Source organism: Blennius ocellaris, assembly GCF_963422515.1.
Source record: "Blennius ocellaris genome assembly, contig: SCAFFOLD_60, whole genome shotgun sequence".
NCBI lineage: Eukaryota > Metazoa > Chordata > Actinopteri > Blenniiformes > Blenniidae > Blennius > Blennius ocellaris.
Genome location: NW_027662082.1, coordinates 132,501 through 153,061, shown reverse-complemented (window position 1 = coordinate 153,061; position 20,561 = coordinate 132,501). Strand labels below are relative to the sequence as shown.

The 20,561-nt window shown below is 46.5% G+C and overlaps 1 protein-coding gene across 1 annotated transcript; it reads right to left on the bottom strand.

Moving 5' to 3' along the window:
- Positions 1-593: 593 nt before the first annotated feature.
- LOC308148085 (phospholipid scramblase 3) lies at positions 594-6,726 on the bottom strand (the record flags this gene model as incomplete). The annotated part of the gene is made up of 7 exons (XM_080521512.1): positions 594-620; positions 1,824-1,882; positions 2,579-2,678; positions 2,756-2,867; positions 5,988-6,180; positions 6,264-6,338; positions 6,417-6,726. The coding sequence occupies 7 exons, from the start codon at positions 6,724-6,726 to the stop codon at positions 594-596; spliced, it is 876 nt and encodes a 291-aa protein (XP_080377638.1).
- Between the last annotated feature and the right edge of the window lie 13,835 nt (positions 6,727-20,561).

The following is a 20,561-nucleotide window of genomic DNA, read 5'->3' as shown; positions in this document are numbered from 1 at the left end:
CGATGTTGCAGAGACTTAAGGAAGTCGGGGCGAACCTCATCCACTCCCGCTGCCTTGCCACCGAGGAGCTTAGCAACTACCTCAGTGACTTCAGCCTGTTGGTAGACGAGTCCACCTCTGAGAACCCAGACTCTGCTTCCTCAGTGGAAGACGTGATGGTGGGATCGAGGAGGTCCTCCAAGTGTTCCTCATGATTACAGGGGGAACCATAACTTCAAAACCAGAAGTGTCTGAAGAACCAAAAAGATGTGGAGTGAGAGTTTGGAACAAACAGTCAAAAGTTGAAATGATGCCCAAGCATGAGATTGTTTAAAAAAAAAAAATCCTCATAACCTGCTGCTGCTTATTTTGCCATTGTGGGGTCAATACAAGAAAAACCTTTTCAGTTCATAGTAAAGGAAACATGCTCATTAAATAGTTGCAGCTTTGAAGTCATCAGGTCTGATGTCGGAGGAGAAATTACTTCATGACAATAAAACAAAGAAGTTGAATAAATGTAGTAATGCAGTACGAGGACAAGCCACCGGGGTACGTCCTCCTAACAAGTATAGCAGCTTGGTTTCCCGGCTCCTTCGGCTCAGCAGGCCTGGACATCAGCTCATTTCAAAGAACATGTGGTTCTGCAGAGAAACATCTTATTGTCACCATATGATGCATGTTGAGCTGAACATCAGCAGCAGAAACATCTGGAGCTCTATCAGGGGACATGGGGGTTACAGCTCATCCCCATGTTACTCCCTCCCCAAACATCAACAATAAATAGCCTGATCATTTCATGTTCTTCACCCCCCACAAATCTAATAATGCCACCACGGACAATCTGTGATTGTCGCTAAGCAACACAATGACTATTTCCACATCATCGTCATCACCTTCATGTTTGCGTCTCTGAAAAATGTTATATGAAATTGTTATATTTCATGTACAACCACAGAAAATAAAAACGCCGACATTATCAGTGATAGTCAATTAATGCAGTGAGGCATTGGAGAGAGATGTGAACTGCGTCAGTGCTTTCATTCTGAATATCAGTCACATCAGGCAGGTCCAACCACATTGTATGCTAAACCATAACCTCCCATTCCGCCACGTACTGCGGTGGAACAGCGGCTAAAATCCATGGAACCAAACCCAGCCTTGCTTCTGAACGTCAGCCAGTCTAAAAGTCCCTCTGGTGGAGAACAGGCTGTTTGTGTGTCTGCCCACAATGACCTCGTGGGGAGAAGATAGTGTTGCCAGATTGGGGTTTTCCCCTTATTGTTCTTCTTGGGGGGCCTGTTTGTTTTACTTGTTGGTTCCCCGCATGAGGTCATGAAGGGAGAATCTCTGATTCGTCTGTATGAACACACGTTAGCTAAAACGTGGGGCAACAAGTGAGGGAGATGACGGACTTTCTTCACCTGTGGGACTCAGGCTATGGGGACACATATCACTGTTACAAAACCAATGTAAAGAGAATTTTGCACAATATGGCAAATGCTCCTATTTGTTTGTAACTTGTCATATTATTTAAGAAAGGCCAACTCTTTTTTTAAATGTGTGAAGGACTTTATTGATACAGATGTGTTGTTTTTGGCAGTATTATATTGTTTCGAGAAGAAAACAAGTTCTACAAGATGAGATGCGTTATTTTTGATTAGAAAACTTGTTTGTCAGTTCTGTCTAGAAGTTAAAATTTGAAAAAAACAAATAAATACAACATATTTAGCTCTCTTTTGACAGTGTACACAGTTTTTCACTATTTAATGCAAGGTCTTCTTTCTATCATCATAAAAACCTGGGGATTCATTTGAATGTGAGTGTTGATGGAAACAGACGCTCACCAGCAGGAAGGTGGCCGCCAGCAGCAGGACTTTGACGTGGGACTTCACGCTCAGTGTCACTGGAGAACACAAACACATGCACGAGTTTCAAGATTACTAATTGAGCTGCAATTCAGCCGTAGGAGGTTGAGGTGAAGCCCTTTATACATGTTTTATACATGCTTTATACTTTTTTATACACGTTTTATACATGCTTTATACTGTGCAGTTCATAGTACGTGCAGTTCAAAGCACATGCGGTTCAAAGTACTTGCAGTTCACAGTACATGCAGTTCACAGTATGTGCAGTTCACAGTACGTGCAGTTCAAAGTACACACGACTCAATGTCTCTGAAGTTCCACACGCCACCACATTTTAAGACACTTAAGTTCACGGTCACTGATCACAGCAACATGCAGCTAAAGGCCCGACCCCGTTTCTTACCCACGATGCAATGTGTCACTTCTGGAATTCGGCTATAAATTGGAAGTGATCGCTTACCATACAACTTTCTTCCAATCATAAATGTAATTTTTCACAAAGACGTGTTGTATTAAAAATTTTTATTTTCTTTTTGTCTAACATAAAAGCAGTTTCTTCTCGTGGAAGGAGAAATGATGGGATATAATAAGTTTGTGCTTCTTCCACCCCTTTTCTGAGATGTTTGTATGTTTAATGTATAATGATGCTGAATCCATTTTATTTTATATTTGGACTAAAATTCATTCATTCATACTAAGTATCGTGGGATTTTCATGACATCTCTAGACCTCACCTTCTAAGCCAAAATATTCATGGTCCATGTTACGTTCCTCTCTGAATCCAGGCCATTTCTTCCATATTGCACCTATTTCCTCACCGATGTTGGAGACAATCTTTGATGAGATTTTAAACAATCAGAAACACAATTTTGAAGCTACAGCTATATTATTTTGTGTTTTAATGATGCTACCTGGAATTTCTGATTGGAGGAACATCTACAAGGACAGCAGGAGCCTTGAATTGTGACTGCGGATTCTCCGTCTGAATCCAGGACTTCAAGCAGAGGGGTGAACATACTCCACCTGGAACCAAACACAGCACACATCCATGCAATGAGCATTAAGAGATGCACTGGACAGAATTTCACGGCGTGATTCGGCAGCTCCGAAACCTTTGTTTGCTCAATGTTCGATCGAGAGTTCAATTTGGGGCACGACTGAGAATTTCTATACCAAATCCATGTGATACTGCAGAATCTTCTGCCAGGTCTGTTCTACTGAGACAACGTTTCTCTGAGAGTTGCTTGTGGAAACCTCTACAATCACCAGGCAGCGGCGCCACGGCTCACCCTCGAGTCAGATTCAGGGTAGGTTTGATCGGGGGCCCCGGAGACCCAGCATCATTACCTCCAGCACTTCTCACCTCCACCAACGTTGGGCTCAACCTCTGTTGTTCATCTCACCTGACAAAAGAAAACCTGGTGACCAGCATGGCTGAAAGCGCCATTGGTCACCTGACCCCCATCAGGGGTTCCCCAAGACCCCTCCTGTAAGCTGCACCTCACTGCCAGGGGGCTCCACCAACTCCTTCACACCCAGAGGAGGAAGCTGCTCTCTGAACCTGAGACCAGTGCAAGGAGATTGGTGAAGATGTGGCCTGGCACTGCAGGATGTGGCCTGGCACTGCAGGATGTGGCCTGGCACTGCAGGATGTGGCCTGGCACTGCAGGGTGTGGCCTGGCACTGCAGGGTGTGGCCTGGCACTGCAGGATGTGGCCTGGCACTGCAGGGTGTGGCCTGGCACTGCAGGGTGTGGCCTGGCACTGCAGGATGTGGCCTGGCACTGCAGGGTGTGGCCTGGCACTGCAGGGTGTGGCCTGGCACTGCAGGGTGTGGCTTGGCACTGCAGGGTGTGGCCTGGCACTGCAGGGTGTGGCCTGGCACTGCAGGATGTGGCCTGGCACTGCAGGGTGTGGCCTGGCACTGCAGGATGTGGCCTGGCACTGCAGGGTGTGGCACCTGGAAAACCTCCTTCCAGCGAGTGCTGGTCACCTCTTCCCCTAAACTGCCGAGAGACACACTCGTCTCCGCTGCCGAGAGACACACTCATCTCCGCTGCCGAGGGACACACTCGTCTCCGCTGCCGAGGGACACACTCGTCTCCGCTGCCGAGAGACACACTCATCTCCGCTGCCGAGGGACACACTCGTCTCCGCTGCCGAGAGACACACTCATCTCCGCTGCCGAGGGACACACTCGTCTCCGCTGCCGAGGGACACACTCGTCTCCGCTGCCGAGAGACACACTCGTCTCCGCTGCATTGGAGGGACAAAGAGAGCGCAAAGTGGACCCACAGAACCAAACTAAGGTTCAGCCCGCTATGAAAATAATGATGAAGAGTGTGATGAAGAGTGTGATGAAGAGAGTGATGAAGAGAGTGATGAAGAGAGTGATGAAGAGTGTGATGAAGAGAGAGGTGAAGAGAGTGGTGAAGAGAGTGATGAAGAGTGTGATGAAGAGAGAGGTGAAGAGTGTGATGAAGAGTGTGATGAAGAGAGAGGTGAAGAGTGTGATGAAGAGTGTGATGAAGAGAGTGATGAAGAGAGTGATGAAGAGAGTGATGAAGAGTGTGATGAAGAGAGAGGTGAAGAGAGTGGTGAAGAGAGTGATGAAGAGTGTGATGAAGAGAGAGGTGAAGAGTGTGATGAAGAGAGAGGTGAAGAGTGTGATGAAGAGTGTGATGAAGAGAGAGGTGAAGAGTGTGATGAAGAGAGTGATGAAGAGTGTGATGAAGAGAGTGATGAAGAGAGTGATGAAGGGTGTGATGAAGAGAGAGGTGAAGAGAGTGATGAAGAGTGTGATGAAGAGTGTGATGAAGAGAGAGGTGAAGAGTGTGATGAAGAGAGTGATGAAGAGTGTGATGAAGAGAGAGGTGAAGAGTGTGATGAAGAGTGTGATGAAGAGTGTGATGAAGAGAGTGATGAAGAGTGTGATGAAGAGGGCCACCAAGAAGATCGTTTGGGGTTTGCCTGTCTGAACGGAGGACCTCCTGCTGAGATTCACTGCTGCACTTGATTTACTGAGGCCTGTTACAACCCCGGCTCCCTCCACCTGCCTGACTCACCCTCCACCTGCTTATCCTCCACCCACTCATCTTCCACCTGCCTGACTCACCCTCCACCTGCTCATCCTCCACCTGCCTGACTCACCCTCCACCTACTCACCCTCCACCCACTCATCCTCCACCTGCCTGTCTCATCCTCCACCCACTCATCCTCCACCCACTCATCCTCCACCTACTCACCCTCCACCCACTCATCCTCCACCTGCCTGTCTCATCCTCCACCCACTCATCCTCCACCTGCCTGACTCATCCTCCACCCACTCATCCTCCACCCACTCATCCTCCACCTGCTCATCCTCCACCCACTCATCCTCCACCTGCCTGACTCATCCTCCACCCACTCATCCTCCACCTGCTCCTCCTCAACCCACTCATCCTCCACCTGCCTGACTCATCCTCCACCCACTCATCCTCCACCTGCCTGACTCATCCTCCACCCACTCATCCTCCACCTGCCTGACTCATCCTCCACCCACTCCTCCTCCACCCACTCATCCTCCACCTGCTCATCCTCCACCCACTCATCCTCCACCTGCCTGACTCATCCTCCACCCACTCATCCTCCACCTGCCTGACTCATCCTCCACCCACTCATCCTCCACCTGCCTGACTCATCCTCCACCCACTCATCCTCCACCTGCCTGACTCATCCTCCACCCACTCATCCTCCACCTGCCTGACTCATCCTCCACCCACTCATCCTCAGTGTCGGTCTGTGGCGGTCAATCAATCTCTCACAGAGACAGAACTTCCCAAACAATTACCCTGTTGCCTCCTCTGGGTGTCTGCAACCCCCCCCCCCCCCCCCACCCACACACACACACACTGAACCCAAGGTGTGTGTGTGTGTGTGTGTGTGTGTGTGTGTGTGTGTGTGTGTGTGTGTGTGTGTGTGTGTGTGTGTGTGTGAGTGACAGATTATGTAATTAATGTCAAACAGTGAATATAAGGAGGTTCATTGACCATTTTAAAGGAAAAATTACACTAAAAAGTTCTGTGAGAATAAAACGAATTTTAGCAGGACTAATAAAAAAGAAATGTGGTTTGTTTAAAGACGACACCATGTTGGGTTGATGTACCTCTGGCGTACGGTCCCAATAAGATGTTTCTGAGGTGAGTAGGCCCGCATCTCCATCAGGCAGCAGGCAAAACAGCAGGCGTCCACCCCGATTGGTCTTTCAAAATAAAAGATCTGATGGCCTTGACTGTCGAAGCCTAGCAGGGAAGATTCCCGCGCTGGACCACAACACTGGAGGCAAAGGCAGGAGCTCTCTGACAGGAAGAAGACATCCAACGCTCAGGAGTCACAAATAAACCTCATTCAGTCTGCCTCTACGAGAACGAAGGTGGGCTACCTTCTACTGCTACAAACATGTGTGACTTGCTTCCTGTGGTGATGCTGAAGGTCCTCCTGGAGATGCTCTGTGGACCTGCTTTCCAAACACACTGATCAGGAGACGGACCCATTAGGTGCAGACCTGCTTCAATACAAGTTCAGTGCGACTCACCTTGCAGGTTTGGTGTCGCATTGATATGAAACTGCTTCACGGTTTCCAGCACAGATAGAAACGGTGTTCCTGCTGCCCCTCCAGGCCCCTGGTCCTCCAGCCGCTCTGCTGTCTGCAGCTCAAGGTGCTTCTCCAGCTTCCGCTCACTCAGCCGCTCTGGCAGCTCGGTCAGGACACAGCCAGGAGGTGGACGGGGTCCCGGTGTCTGCCAGGGTCCACGGCTCTTCTGGAAAGCTTTAAAAATCATGTGGATGTGCTGCTCTCGCTCCAGCCCACCAAGAGGAGGAGGCTGGCTGGTCACTGCTGACATGTGTCCAACTGAAAATACTGAATCCAACACAGTATGTGAGGTCCAAGCAAGTTTGAGGAAATCTTAAATGGGAAAACAGTGAAACATTTATCCTGATGAAACCAATTTATACACAAAAAATCCAGGTCTTTTTATTTTTTTCAAGTAATTTCATATAGAAAGTGGTGTAGCACAGGGAAATCAGGTCAGGGGAAGTAAATCATTGTAAAATAAATAAATCTTAATGTTTGTGAGCTGATTATACAATGAAGAAAATCTGTATGTGGGTTGTATTTAATGTTCATCAGTAAGATATTCATTCTTAATGATTTCATGTTTAATTGCAATGATAAAGCAGGAGTTGAGACTGTCAGTGCTTCTGTACGGGACAGTGTTGAGAATTTGATAGACTTTCAAATACTGCAGTTTAAACCTCAACCAATTTTATTCTGTGTGCAGAATGACGACTCACGAAGTCAGCCTGTGTACTGGCTGCTTGAAACGATAAACTCATTTAACAATTGTTACTTTTAATTTTATGTGTAAAAAAATGTACGTCAAGACTTTAGAGCACACGTGTGGAACTCTGGTCCTCGAGGGCCGCAGCCCTGCATGTTCTCCATGTTGCCCTGCTTCCACACAGCTGATTGCAATGAGCAGCTCGTTCTCTGGCTTTGTGCTGAATGTGGTGATGAAAGACTGGAAAACGTGCAGAGCTTCGGCCCTCGAGGATCTGAGTTTAACACCCCTGCTTTAGAGCATCTTCCTCTGCTAACTGATGTAACTTTGACTAACATTCAGATTATAGATCACCTTCCTCTCACTAATTGATGTAACCGACCCACGCAGGCGTCATTACCACCTCACAACTCTCTCTCAAGTGTGATTGAAAACTGATTATGTGTAATCTGTGTGTCAGATTTACTGAGAACAGCATCTTTCTGCACCGTCACATTTATCTGCTCACTATATTTTCCTCCGCCTCAGCCAGCTGCACATCTTTTGTATTTACATCATGTCAAAGTTTGTTCTTAATGTGCAGCTGCATGTATGTCTGCTCACAGCTGAAGCTCCCACATGACTGAAAAAAGCATCTAAATATATATATATCTGCTAAACGTATTGCAACAGAGAAAAAATAGCACATAGATGCGTCTTACCAGCAACGTTCAACCTCTCAGCAGGTACAGATCCTGATGTCTAACTGTAAGGAAGAGCAGGGAAACATTCATCATCTAACAGTGGTGTTGAGCCCCAGCCTTCTTCTCATCTGTGTGTGTGTGTGTGTGTGTGTGTGTGTGTGTGTGTGTGTGTGTGTGTGTGTGTGTGTGTGTGTGTGTGTGTGTGTGTGTGTGTGTGTGTGTGTGTGTGTGTGTGTGTGTGTGTGTGTGTGTGTGTGTGTGTGTGTGTGTGTGTGTGTGTTTCCATCCCAACCAGCCGGATCTGCTTTCATTGAGTGAGAAAGGCATCGCTCATCCATGTAATTGAAATCCTGCTTCCAGGGTTGGGAGGTTGCGTGGCGAGCTGGTGTGGTTGCTGGCGTGGTTGCTGGTGTGGTTGCTGGCGTTGTTGCTGGTGTGGTTGCTGGCGTGGTTGCTGGTGTGGTTGCTGGTGTGGTTGCTGGCGTGGTTGCTGGTGTGGTTGCTGGCGTGGTTGCTGGCGTGGTTGCTGGCGTGGTTGCTGGTGTGGTTGCTGGCGTGGTTGCTGGTGTGGTTGCTGGCGTGGTTGCTGGCGTGGTTGCTGGCGTGGTTGCTGGTGTGGTTGCTGGCGTGGTTGCTGGTGTGGTTGCTGGCGTGGTTGCTGGCGTGGTTGCTGGTGTGGTTGCTGGCGTGGTTGCTGGCGTGGTTGCCGGCGTGGTTGCCGGTGTGGTTGCCGGCGTGGTTGCCGGCGTGGTTGCTGGTGTGGTTGCCGGCGTGGTTGCCGGCGTGGTTGCCGGTGTGGTTGCCGGCGTGGTTGCTGGTGGACCAGTGATGTCTCTGTTCAATATAGACCTAGAAACAGTGTCAAACCGGAGGATTTGGACTCTGTGTGAAGGAATTCTATTGGTACCTTTATTAGGGACGGAAGCGAAAAGCCAGGACTCTACTGTTTTTGTAGTGTCTCCTATTGTTTTTTCTTTGCAGCCTGCGGTGGCTTTGAGACCAAATCTGACCCGCGACACACACTGAAGTGTTGAACAAATCTGGTACACTCATCAACACTGATGATAGAATTCAGGTCATGTAAAAATTAACCCCCACAGTGCTAAACTGTCTCTAGCGCCACCTAGAAAAACTAAAATGGCCACCACAGCCCGTAGGAATGTCGTAGGGAGATCAAATCAAAACTCAATTGTTCGTCTCATCGAGACCTACAGAGGAAGTGCTGGTACCCTGGACCTAGATCCGACAGGAAGTCTGCAATTTCCCTTTCAAAATAAGATTTGCAAATGTAAGCTACTCTGAGTATTAATATCTATCCACTTCAATAATCTATGAAATGTTAGAGGAGACTCTCCTCCTCAAGAATCCACAATATCATTTTCAGTCTTCAAGCAGTTTTGTTTTTATTTGCAGTAAAGTCTCGAACGCCGAATCCCACTTTCCCGTCGCAGCTTCAATGCTATCCAGTGCTTAGTTTATAAATCATTAAGTCCCGAAACACAGACTGTGTGTTGTTCTGGTGGCAATACAGAGACAAAATGTCACAGAATACTTCTATTTTTAAAGCACCTTTTGGTAACTAAACAGGCCAATAACATTGCATGAACACAATCAATTAACCTAAATGTTTAATAAAAGAATGATGAATCAGCATTAAAGAACCATGGACAATCAGCCGGTATGGAGCGCATCCATCTCTCTCTCTCTGAGTGACAGCTGTCAATCGTGGCGTGTTCTTCCCCTTGGAGCCCGTTCAGCTGATGATGTTCCTCTCTACTTCAGTGACCTTCAGTCTTCGCTCTGCGCTGGACCGTTGTCCTCCAACTGGCAGTGCTCCTGGATTGTTTTTCAGCTCGCCCTTTGCTCCCGCTCAGTCTGCTTGTCTCTGCCTTCAGTTGGAGGATGTGATCTGCCTGGCACTCTATGAAACCCTGGACCCGGGGTGTGACCCCCCCTCCAGCCAGACCAAGACCTGCTCTGGTGACTGCTGAACAGCCACCAACTCCTGGAGGAAACCATCCCCTCTGTCACTCGTCTCAGCTTCCGATCAACTCTGTGGAACTTGTGTGAGATCCTGATCCTTGAACTCTGAATTTGTTGAATCTCAATGTGTCCTCCGGCGTCTGAGCCTCTGACCGCCCACGGAACAACCTGGTGTCACTCTGCATACACAGGCATGAGGCATGGCTTTAATAACAATTTATTCTTTCATTCATATATACACACAGACACAAACTTTTTTCTTTTTTACAAAAATACAAAGACTTTTCTCTATACAAATAAATATAGCAAGAAAAAATAGAATAATGTTCACAGTCTGTGTGCTTCACAAGAGGCTCAACCTTTGCAAAAGACCATAGGAATAACTTATTTTATACAGATTCACAAGTTAGACAACCACACAAATGTCTGTGGCCTGACTGTTGGTCAGTGATTGAATTGGTACATTCATGTCTTCCTTTCCAGTTAGAATTCAAACGGGGAAAAGAAACTAAATACTGCTGTCATGAGGCGGCAGAAATAATGAGTCTGTGTTTCACTGTGAACACATTTCTTTATCGCCTTGAGACAGCCTCGGCCAGAATCCATGGTCTGACTTCTTCAGTTAGGTCTTGAATGCTTCCAGGGCCAAAGCAATGATCCTCGGCATGCTGCGGTAAAATGACTCGTTCTCCAGCCCCACCAGGCTGTAAAAGGTCAAAGGATGACCGCCCACCACAGCCCGGACCCTCGCTTGGTAGAGTCCCCGCTCATTCTTGGAGCTCAGGTCAACTAAAACCTGCACAAAAACAGACGGTGAGTCGAAGGGATAAAATGCATTCATCAGTTTATTCATTGAATAAACTTCTATAGAACAAGTGACCAATGGTTTTAAACACTTTTCCTGTTTGGTGAAACTACGCTAGATAAATTCATTGACGTGTTGTTGGACAATAGGATGCATTTTTAATATCAGTTAGAATGATCAGAACTGGCAAAACGTCGTATCTGTTTTCATGTATTTCATGAATTGCAAATGAAAGTAGAAACTTTTACTTTTTCAGATATGGAAAAAGAACCTTTAATTCATCATCATAAATAATTCCTTGAAAGATATAAAACCTGAAACACTTTGAAAGGTTTTATCAACATTTTCAGGTTTTTACCTCTTGGAATGTCATCTGCAAGTTTCTACTTGGGATGTTGAGGATCCAGCTGTAAGTGTCTCTGACTTGGATGACTTGTTGTGAAGACTCTTTCACTCCGGGACAAACTAAAGGAAAAAAACAAACAGCTGAAATAACAATTTCCACTGTTATTTGATGAAACAGGGCATGCACGTACTTTTCCCAGCAGTTATCTGCCTCTTGCGCTGAAGGCTCCGGTATTTTCTGTGCTTGGCAGCATGCAGAACATCGGCCACCCCTGTGTGAACGCTCTCTGCAGTTGACTGCACTGCCAACGGTGATTCTGATGGTCTCAACCCTGTTCTCTCTCTTTCCTCAGTAAAAACCACATCATTGGATGAGGGGATCCATGTTACATCAGGAGGAGTGTCCAGTCTGGATGTGGGGTCACTTTGTGGAGCATCTTCTGGATCCGGCTCCTCCCTTGTACTGAGTTTGTGGATTTCACTGATCAGGGTTGTGAGGAGAGACCAGGGCTCGCTGGACTCCTGTGCTGAGGGGGGCGGGTCGCCGTGGCCTGGTGGTCTGCTGGAAGGAGGTATGTTGTTGAAAGTGTCCTTCTGGATGTAGACGGGGTCCAGGTGCAGGATAGGAGGAGCAGCTCTGGAGTCCCGTTTGGCAAGCAGAGCAGAGATAATGGATTGATATTCTCCCTCCAGCTTTTGCACAGAGAAGTCTTGTGCCTGGAGAGGAAATGAATAAGACACAGTCAGATTTCAAGAATTGGTTGACTTATTTTCATTTCATCAAACACAGGAAACCTGACTTCAAAGGTGTTTCATACTTGAGGTTTCCTCAAATAAACATTGCCCACAGTTCTACAATGCACACCTTATCACTGAATCTGACTACATTTTGAATTCTTTTAGTTTCAGTGAGAACTTCAGCTTATTTAGAGAATGTCTTTTACCATAAAATAATTTCCCCACAAAATGTTTTCATTAAATCGAGTTTTGACTCAGTTCAGTTTTTCAAAGACTAAAAAGTCAAAAACTGGAAAGGATAAAATAGGTCTTGAAACCTTCATCAATACATGAGTCTTTAAATTCCTGAGAGTTTTTGAGTACCCTCTAAAGAATTAATGTTAAAGAACAAAATATTTGTTGACGTATCAGTGTTTTCAGGTATCTGTACTTTACTTGAGTAATGATGATTTTTTTTTTTTTACTTTTATCTTTACATTTAAATGCAAATGCTGGTACCCTTTACTTTTATGCTTGAAATAAGCTTGTCACTTTTTAAAAAACTTGATAGATGATTCAAGTTACATTATTTATTGTTGAATTCTAAGACATCATGTTGTTATTTCAGAATATTTGTTACTGTTTGTTTATTTGTTCATTCATACAGTGCCAGTAAGAATACATTATAAAGAGAATTTAATGTGTTTCATAGAAAGTCCAGCAAGGTTTCTGGTTCAAAACCACGATAGAAGTTAAATAATAAATTGGGTTATTACTGATTATTAAGCTCAGAACCTGCACTTTTCTTTTACCTTTACTTTTTAACCATTGCTTTGTGAAAAACACAGGATCCTTGCATATAATTTTTACCACTCCTGAGCAGTTTACCTGTAAGAAAATGTTGTCCTCTGTTTTTTGTATAGAGGAGGCATCAGTGTGCTGCTTTTCCAGATCATCAGCAACATTCCTCAGGTATTTCTCCCAGTCACCCACTGAGGGTCCCACATCTCTGAATAAGGTGGGGAGAGGGGGAGAAGGCGCCATGGGTCCACCAAGCTGCTCTGCAAGTAAGAAAGCATCAGTCACAACCACAGCAACTCTGAACTAGTTAACAAGTGGATTTCCATTATTGCATTGGGTTACTTCTGATTTCATGATGTATGTGTGGCGTACCTTTAATCTGTGTGAGGCGCTGAGTCAGGCCCAGGTCCCTCCTCTCTCGGGTGGGAGTGAAAGCGGTGCTGTAGATGTGCTCCACAAGCTGAGGCAGAGTCTGGGTAAAGAAAGTCAAGTCCACTTTGTCCCTAATGTAGTCTTCAGCCCTCTGGAGCAAGTCCAGCAAGGTCTGCAGAAAGGAGTGCAACTCTGAACGACAGAGAAAACAGAAGGTAAAAGAACGGGCTACGGCGAGGTAAGCAATCCAAAATAGCAGACTATTTTTCCAAAGCAACACTCACGACATTTCTTGAAGCGGGTCAGGCATTTCTCCTCAGCCATGCGCCTGCAGGCACTGGAGGACTGAGCAGGAGGACAGGTCAGGGTGTAGAAGTGGCACAGAGAGCTCAACTCGGACTTCTGCTCCTCCTCTGTCATCTGAGTGGTCTTCAGCAGCTCCAGACACGTTGGCTCCCGGCTTCCAAAAGACTCTAAAAAGGAGAAGGAAGTGATTAACAGACGATCCACTCAAACTTCCCATCAAAGGACTTGTAAGCTTTTTTTATTCAACGTATGAAACTACTTTGTATTTCAGCTTGAATCCAGTCGGAGAAAGTGGACACTCGTGTGTAGACCCCCGGCTTTCCTTTCTCCCCACAGCCATTCCCCCAGGAGATGATGCCGTGGAGCTGGAACCGGCCTGAAACCCGGTCCTGGTACAGCAAAGGCCCCCCAGAGTCTCCCTGCAAGTGGTCAAGTTTGAACATTTCTATTTATGGTAGCAGAGCATCCAATCATGGGGGGGGGGTTCTTATTTATTTAAATAGGGAAAGTACATATTAATGAACATATAACATATGTAAATATGTCGGCTTATAGCCATAGGCTAATTTCCATCTGTTGTCCCGAGACAGGCTGATGTAAAGAATTTCACACGTGAGGCCCAGGGAAGTCACAGAACAAATTCCAACAGGGCGACATACAAGACAAGGAATAGAGGGATCATTATAAACAACAGTAACTTTGCATTTAAATGGAACACTGGGATCACAACAACTACTCTATCAAGGAAATGGACAGGAGAGACGGCAGGGTGAGGAAAAGAACAGGAGAAGACAGAAGACAGGGGAGGACTGAGGACAAGGGGAGACAGGGGAAAGAAAAGCAGTTCACTTCCACGAGTTTGTCAGTTAAAGGAGTGCGTACAGATCCAAGAAGCCTACAGTTTGAGATGAGTCATTGTTCCATCAATGGAATTTACTGTATATAAATATGCATTGAAATTATTATCAGGTTACATTGTGTTGACTTTCATTGTCTTCTAAAAAGGAACTTCAGTTGGTTAGCTTTGCTTTCACACTGCACGTTAGAGCGGACAAAACGCCTGGACAACGTCATGCAATTACAAAAGCTCCTCAAAAGAAGAGGTACCTGGCTCGTCCACTTGTCTGGACCCAGAGTGGAACTCACGCCCCTTTCGACAGCTCGTTTTGCACTGTTACCTTTGTTTGTCTTATGACCCAAGATGCACCGCGGTCTACGTCAGTCTGCTGACAGTCCCTGACATGGTCACACTCGAGACCCAGGTTTTTAAGGACCAGAGTTCACTTGTTTGATCAGGATCAGATTCTGGGGGGGCGTTCAGACATGACCTTCCCTGAAATAATCTGTGGTCCCGATCAAACAGTGCTGGTGTGAAAGCAGATTCATCCTGACAGGTTTGAAAAGCAGTTTTGTTGTTGTTTCACCCACCTGACAGGAGTCGATGCCTCCAGACAGATATCCAGCACAAAGCATGGTGCTTATGACCAGTTCTTTACCAAAGATGCTTTTACAGGTGCTCTGAGACAACAGAGGCACCTTGGCCTCCATCACAGCATCAGCAAAGGGGCCTTCTGCAGAGAGCAAAGCATCAAGAAAAGCATGAGCTCAGTTGTTGGCCTGTTTCTATTAAACATGTTCCATTTGCAAAACATGGCAAATTTGTCTTTAACACCAATAATTTCATTTAAACAATTCATTTAAACAATAAACTATATATATATATATATATATATATGTGTGTGTGTGTGTGGGGGGGGGGGGGGGGTTATATCACAGTGGCGCCTGGGCAATAGAGAGGATGAGGGTGCTGCTCCCCCCCCTGGGAGCAATATTGTTATTTTTTAAATAAAATATATTAATAGACTGTAATACTTTTGAAACTTGTTTATGCTATTTGATTAATTTTCTATGGCTGACCTTCAATAAAATGGTAGTGTGTGTGTGTGTGTGTGTGTGTGTGTGTGTGTGTGTGTGTGTGTGTGTGTGTGTGTGTGTGTGTGTGTGTGTGTGTGTGTGTGTGTGTGTGTGTGTGTGTGTGTGTGTGTGTGTGTGAGAGCGATGTGAAAGGCATCCCGAGGAGGCGGGGTTTAGTTTTTACTGATCAACACCAGAGTGACTGACATGAAATTAAAATAATCAGCATCATTTCATGTCCGAGACTTGCGCTGACTTTTCAACGGCCCATCACCAGACCTGCTTGGTGATTGGTTTAAAGTCAGCTGTGGTTTGTTCTGGTGTTTCTACCAGATGTTGAGATGAAGACATGCAGTGAGTCTGATTATTAACTCTGGCACTTCTCTTCTACTGTACCATTTAAAGAAGAAATTTGAATTCCACTTTCCCCATTATAGTTATTTTTAAATGCACAGGAACAGAGATGTGTTCAGAATTCATGAAATGCGTTCACTACATCCCCCCCCCCCTCTCTCAGGGTGCAGAGACTGCCCTATCTGTGAGGTCAGCCACACTATCAGAGGTGAATGATGAGGACTCAGGGACTGCCCCTTCCTCTGGACTGCCCCCCCAACAAATGCCTTCTGCTGCATTCACCACTTCCGCTCTGCTCTTTACCCTAGAATGGGAACACTCAATGAAACCGTTAACAGAGAGGAGGCCTGACCCCAGAAGCCCTCCAATCCTGGAGCCCCACTACTGAGGCCAGCATCTTGCCTTGCCACCAGGAAAGAACAGGCCCTGGTTCGTCCCAGGAGAGGAACCCAGGAGGCCACAGCTTATTGAAACTCGTTCTGCCTTTTCCCTTTTAGCAAGGACAAAATCAAAGCTGCTGCTGAGAGCACACAGGAAAAAACTTCATCCTAGATCTCAAGCAACCAGCTCCTGGACTTGCAAAAGATGAGCAGGACACTACAACCACAACTCAACTTCTTCGCCTTCTTCTGCAAACAGAGGAACCGCAGCTTCTCCTGGCCTGGACACCGGAACTCCTCCTTCTTCAAAGACACTATGAGCCAGTTTACACCACAACCAAAAGCAGTTTATCTGCAAAACTTTCTTCACTTTTGGGGGGTACCGAACCCTAACCCATTTCCATAACACCGGTGTTTGGATCCACTGCACCTTCTGGATCAGCGCCCTCCCGTGACTCGGCATACTAACTAAATTGTTGTTGCTGTGTTCGCTCCTGCAGTAGAAATGCAACGCTTGTTTTTTTAACGGATTAGGTGTTGTCGTGAAACATTGTCATGTCACGAAGTTGCGGAACACAAAAATATTGCGACCGTGACCCAAACTGACGAAGAGGGAACAAAGATGTGAGGGAATGGAAGGATATTCCAATCTTGTGAGTTTAACCAGCACATAATCTGAATATAATGCTTTATGAGGCACTAAGAAGCTTTCTCAATAGATTAGTGATGAATTAATAATTATCTTTGTGTTTGTGCTACATATGATTGAAAGTTTTTGATTATCCTTCCAGAAAAAGCTTTGGAAGGATAGTGGGTTCTAATAGCCATGATCTGCTGATGGTAAATGACATTTATATTCCACTCACCCTCATAGAGAGACCCCCAGCCTGCCACAAGGCATGGGCTCCCTGGGGGGGGCTCTGAGCCAGTCGGTAGACACACTGGGGTGACGTGGTCAGACATCACTACAGGGTTCGTCAGCTCCACCAGTGCAATGTCGTTGTTCAATGTCTTTGGATTGAACTGCAAAGAAATGGAATTGACAATGAGTTGATATCTCAGCAGAAGTCAAAAGGACTGATTTGACAAAATATGTGAAGTGGTTCTGCAGATAATACTCATCTGTTTTGTCTGTTATACTTGGAATTATTCCAATTAAAGTGTGTTAAAGATTTCAGTGAACTGAACAAGACCAACATGTTAGATCTTGTACCTTAGGGTGGGAAATGATGCGATTCACTTTGAGGACCTGCTCATCAGGGTCAGTCTTTTTGATGTCGAACTCGCCCACAATGGCCGTCCAGGAACTTTCATCACGGCCACTAGAGTGGCCAGAACAATAAAAACAGAAAGTTAACAACTGTGAGGGCTAATGAAGGTTTATAGTGTTAAGAGACATAAATTGGGCTTGATATTGAATTATAGCAATAACTGGTATGCTTGTGTCAATTTAAACACATTTTTTAGTATGATTGAATCCAAGGGTGTTTCAGGGCTTTATGTCATAACGCAGTACAAAGGGCTACAAAAGATGTGTCATATATTCCTTTGGAAATACCGTTTGGAAGAGATATAAAATATTGTGTGTGCGGGAGGGTCACTGAGGGGAGAAAATCTTTTTTCTCCCCAGCATTCTCTAAAAAACCTCCACCCACACGTCACTGTGAACTCATCACTATGAACACGGCTCAACATGAGGCTCCAGGGCATGTAGTACACATGCCAGGCCTTTAGGGGCACTGTGACTCACCAAACACACCAAAAATGCAGAACACATAGAAATTTAGACGTAGATTACTGCTCATAAACCTGTATATACTCTACCTGTACTATAGGTCTATAGCCCTGCTCCTCCTGCTGCTAGCATCATAGCTTCTAGTTCTATAGGTCTATAGCCCTGCTCCTCCTGCTGCTAGCATCATAGCTTCTAGTTCTATAGGTCTATGGCCCTGCTCCTCCTGCTGCTAGCATCATAGCTTCTAGTTCTATAGGTCTATGGCCCTGCTCCTCCTGCTGCTAGCATCATAGCTTCTAGTTCTATAGGTCTATAGCCCTGCTCCTCCTGCTGCTAGCATTATAGCTTCTAGTTCTATAGGTCTATAGCCCTGCTCCTCCTGCTGCTAGCATCATAGCTTCTAGTTCTATAGGTCTATAGCCCTGCTCCTCCTGCTGCTAGCATTATAGCTTCTAGTTCTATAGGTCTATGGCCCTGCTCCTCCTGCTGCTAGTGTCAGTAGCTTCTAGTTCTATAGGTCTATGGCCCTGCTCCTCATGCTGCTAGTGTCAGTAGCTTCTAGTTCTATAGGTCTATGGCCCTGCTCCTCCTGCTGCTAGCGTCAGTAGCTTCTAGTTCTATAGGTCTATGGCCCTGCTCCTTCTGCTGCTAGTGTCAGTAGCTTCTAGTTCTATAGGTCTATGGCCCTGCTCCTCCTGCTGCTAGCGTCAGTAGCTTCTAGTTCTATAGGTCTATGGCCCCGCTCCTCCTGCTGCTAGCGTCAGTAGCTTCTAGTTCTATAGGTCTATGGCCCTGCTGCTAGCGTCAGTAGCTTCTAGTTCTATAGGTCTATGGCCCTGCTCCTTCTGCTGCTAGCGTCAGTAGCTTCTAGTTCTATAGGTCTATGGCCCTGCTGCTAGCGTCAGTAGCTTCTAGTTCTATAGGTCTATGGCCCTGCTCCTTCTGCTGCTAGCGTCAGTAGCTTCTAGTTCTATAGGTCTATGGCCCTGCTCCTTCTGCTGCTAGCGTCAGTAGCTTCTAGTTCTATAGGTCTATGGCCCTGCTCCTTCTGCTGCTAGCGTCAGTAGCTTCTAGTTCTATAGGTCTATGGCCCCGCTCCTCCTGCTGCTGCTAGCATCAGTAGCTTCTAGTTCTATAGGTCTATGGCCCTGCTCCTTCTGCTGCTAGCGTCAGTAGCTTCTAGTTCTATAGGTCTATGGCCCCGCTCCTCCTGCTGCTAGCGTCAGTAGCTTCTGCAACTCCACCGGACCTTTTAGTCCCTGATTGTTGTGGCTATTTGATGACATCACAGACCACAGTGGGTGGGGGGGGGGGGGGGGGGGGGGGATTACCTCATCTTTTTTTTTTTCCACAGAGGATCTTTGAGCCAGGGTTTTAGAATCTCCCCACTCTGGGACCCGTGTTAAAAAAAAAAAACAGTTTTCACACTTCTAAAACCACCTCAAGTGGACAACAGGCCAGAAACATCTGGTTTAGGTGAACTGGGTTCCTGGTGTAGACGAGAGGCCAGAAACATCTGGTTTAGGTGTGGACGGACCCTTAGAGGTGTGCTGCACACCTGTAAGTGGTCAGGTTCTGATCACCTCTTGCCACATAATGGACATGGGAGTGAGAGGCAGAGAGCAGCGCCTCTCACAGGCTCTCTGTGTCTGTTTGAGTGGTTTAATTAATAAAAGAATGGCATTTGGAAGGATTCGCCCCACATCACTTTGTACATACCCTCAGGTAGGATGCACCCCTGCTATTGTGTGTCATTTTATCGACCTGAAGCTCTGATAATATCAAAGATTGCACTCAAGATTACTTGCCTTCGGAAACAATGTGCAGCAGTGACCACCCATGAGCTGTCCACCAGCACGCCTCCACACATCATGGCCCCGTCCAACTGCAGGTTGACAAGCCAGGGCCAGCTGCCTGGAGTGGCAGGGGACCCCCCCACGATCCTGGAACGCGGCTGCGTGATGTTTGGCACCGTGGATGACCTCTGACCACACAAGGCTGCAACAGAGAGGCAGCGATGGTAAAAAAATGTTTTTTAAATGCAGTGAAGCAGAATGGTATGGTTATGACTGTGTGAAAGTGTATATCCTCTCACCCTGTGCATGAGTCTGCATGCTCGGCTCCAGGCTCTGCATTGTGTTCAGCAGGCTGCACTGGAGGACACGAGCGCTGCAACTCTCCCCCATGATCCTAATGCAGTCGTCCGAGTCCAGTTCACCTGCTGGACAGCGATGCTGATAGAAGGCACAGGCCTGACTCAGAGCCCAGCTCCGCTCTGCCTCACCTTCCAGCTTCTGAGCCTTACCAATGACGTCGCAGCTGGGCTCCGTTGGGGCTGACGAAGGAGACGCTGATGGACAAGAGGGGGAAGATTCTGGTGTCATGCACGAAGGAGCAATGGGTTTGCAGTGTACAAGCGATCCACTCACAGCAGGAGCCTGACGGCTGTCCACAGTTCTGAAACAGACAGGGAACGCAACCTCTGCAGCTCACTTCAGCTCGACTTTTCTCTGATGATGCGCGCTCAAGAGAGGACAGGGCACTCATCATGGCGGCTTCCAGGACCAGCGTGCCACGATCAGACAGAGCTGCAGGAGAAGGCAGAGAGCAACAGAGAAAGAGAGTGGAAGGGAAGAGGAAGACTAATGGTCAGAAAGAGAAAAACATACAGGTTCTACTTTCAGACTTCTGTCTCAGATAAACAGAAGAGAAGACATTGCTTGTCAATATTGAAACTTGCTCTTTTTTTTCACTCATGAATCCAGAGCTGGTTTGAGCTCCAGTCTTCCACAGATGTCAGTATATCCACATAAACACACTCAATTCTGACACAAACACAACATTTTTTTAAGTCAAGGTTTAGAAGAACATCCAGGTCAGAGCAACATCACCCCTTGCTGTGGGAACACTGTGTTAGCATGAACTGCTGCAGCTTTCTGGTTTTGTGAGTGAGCCGCCGTTTTTGTTGTCATGCTTTGAGCTCATTGGCAGCGTTTTGGGGG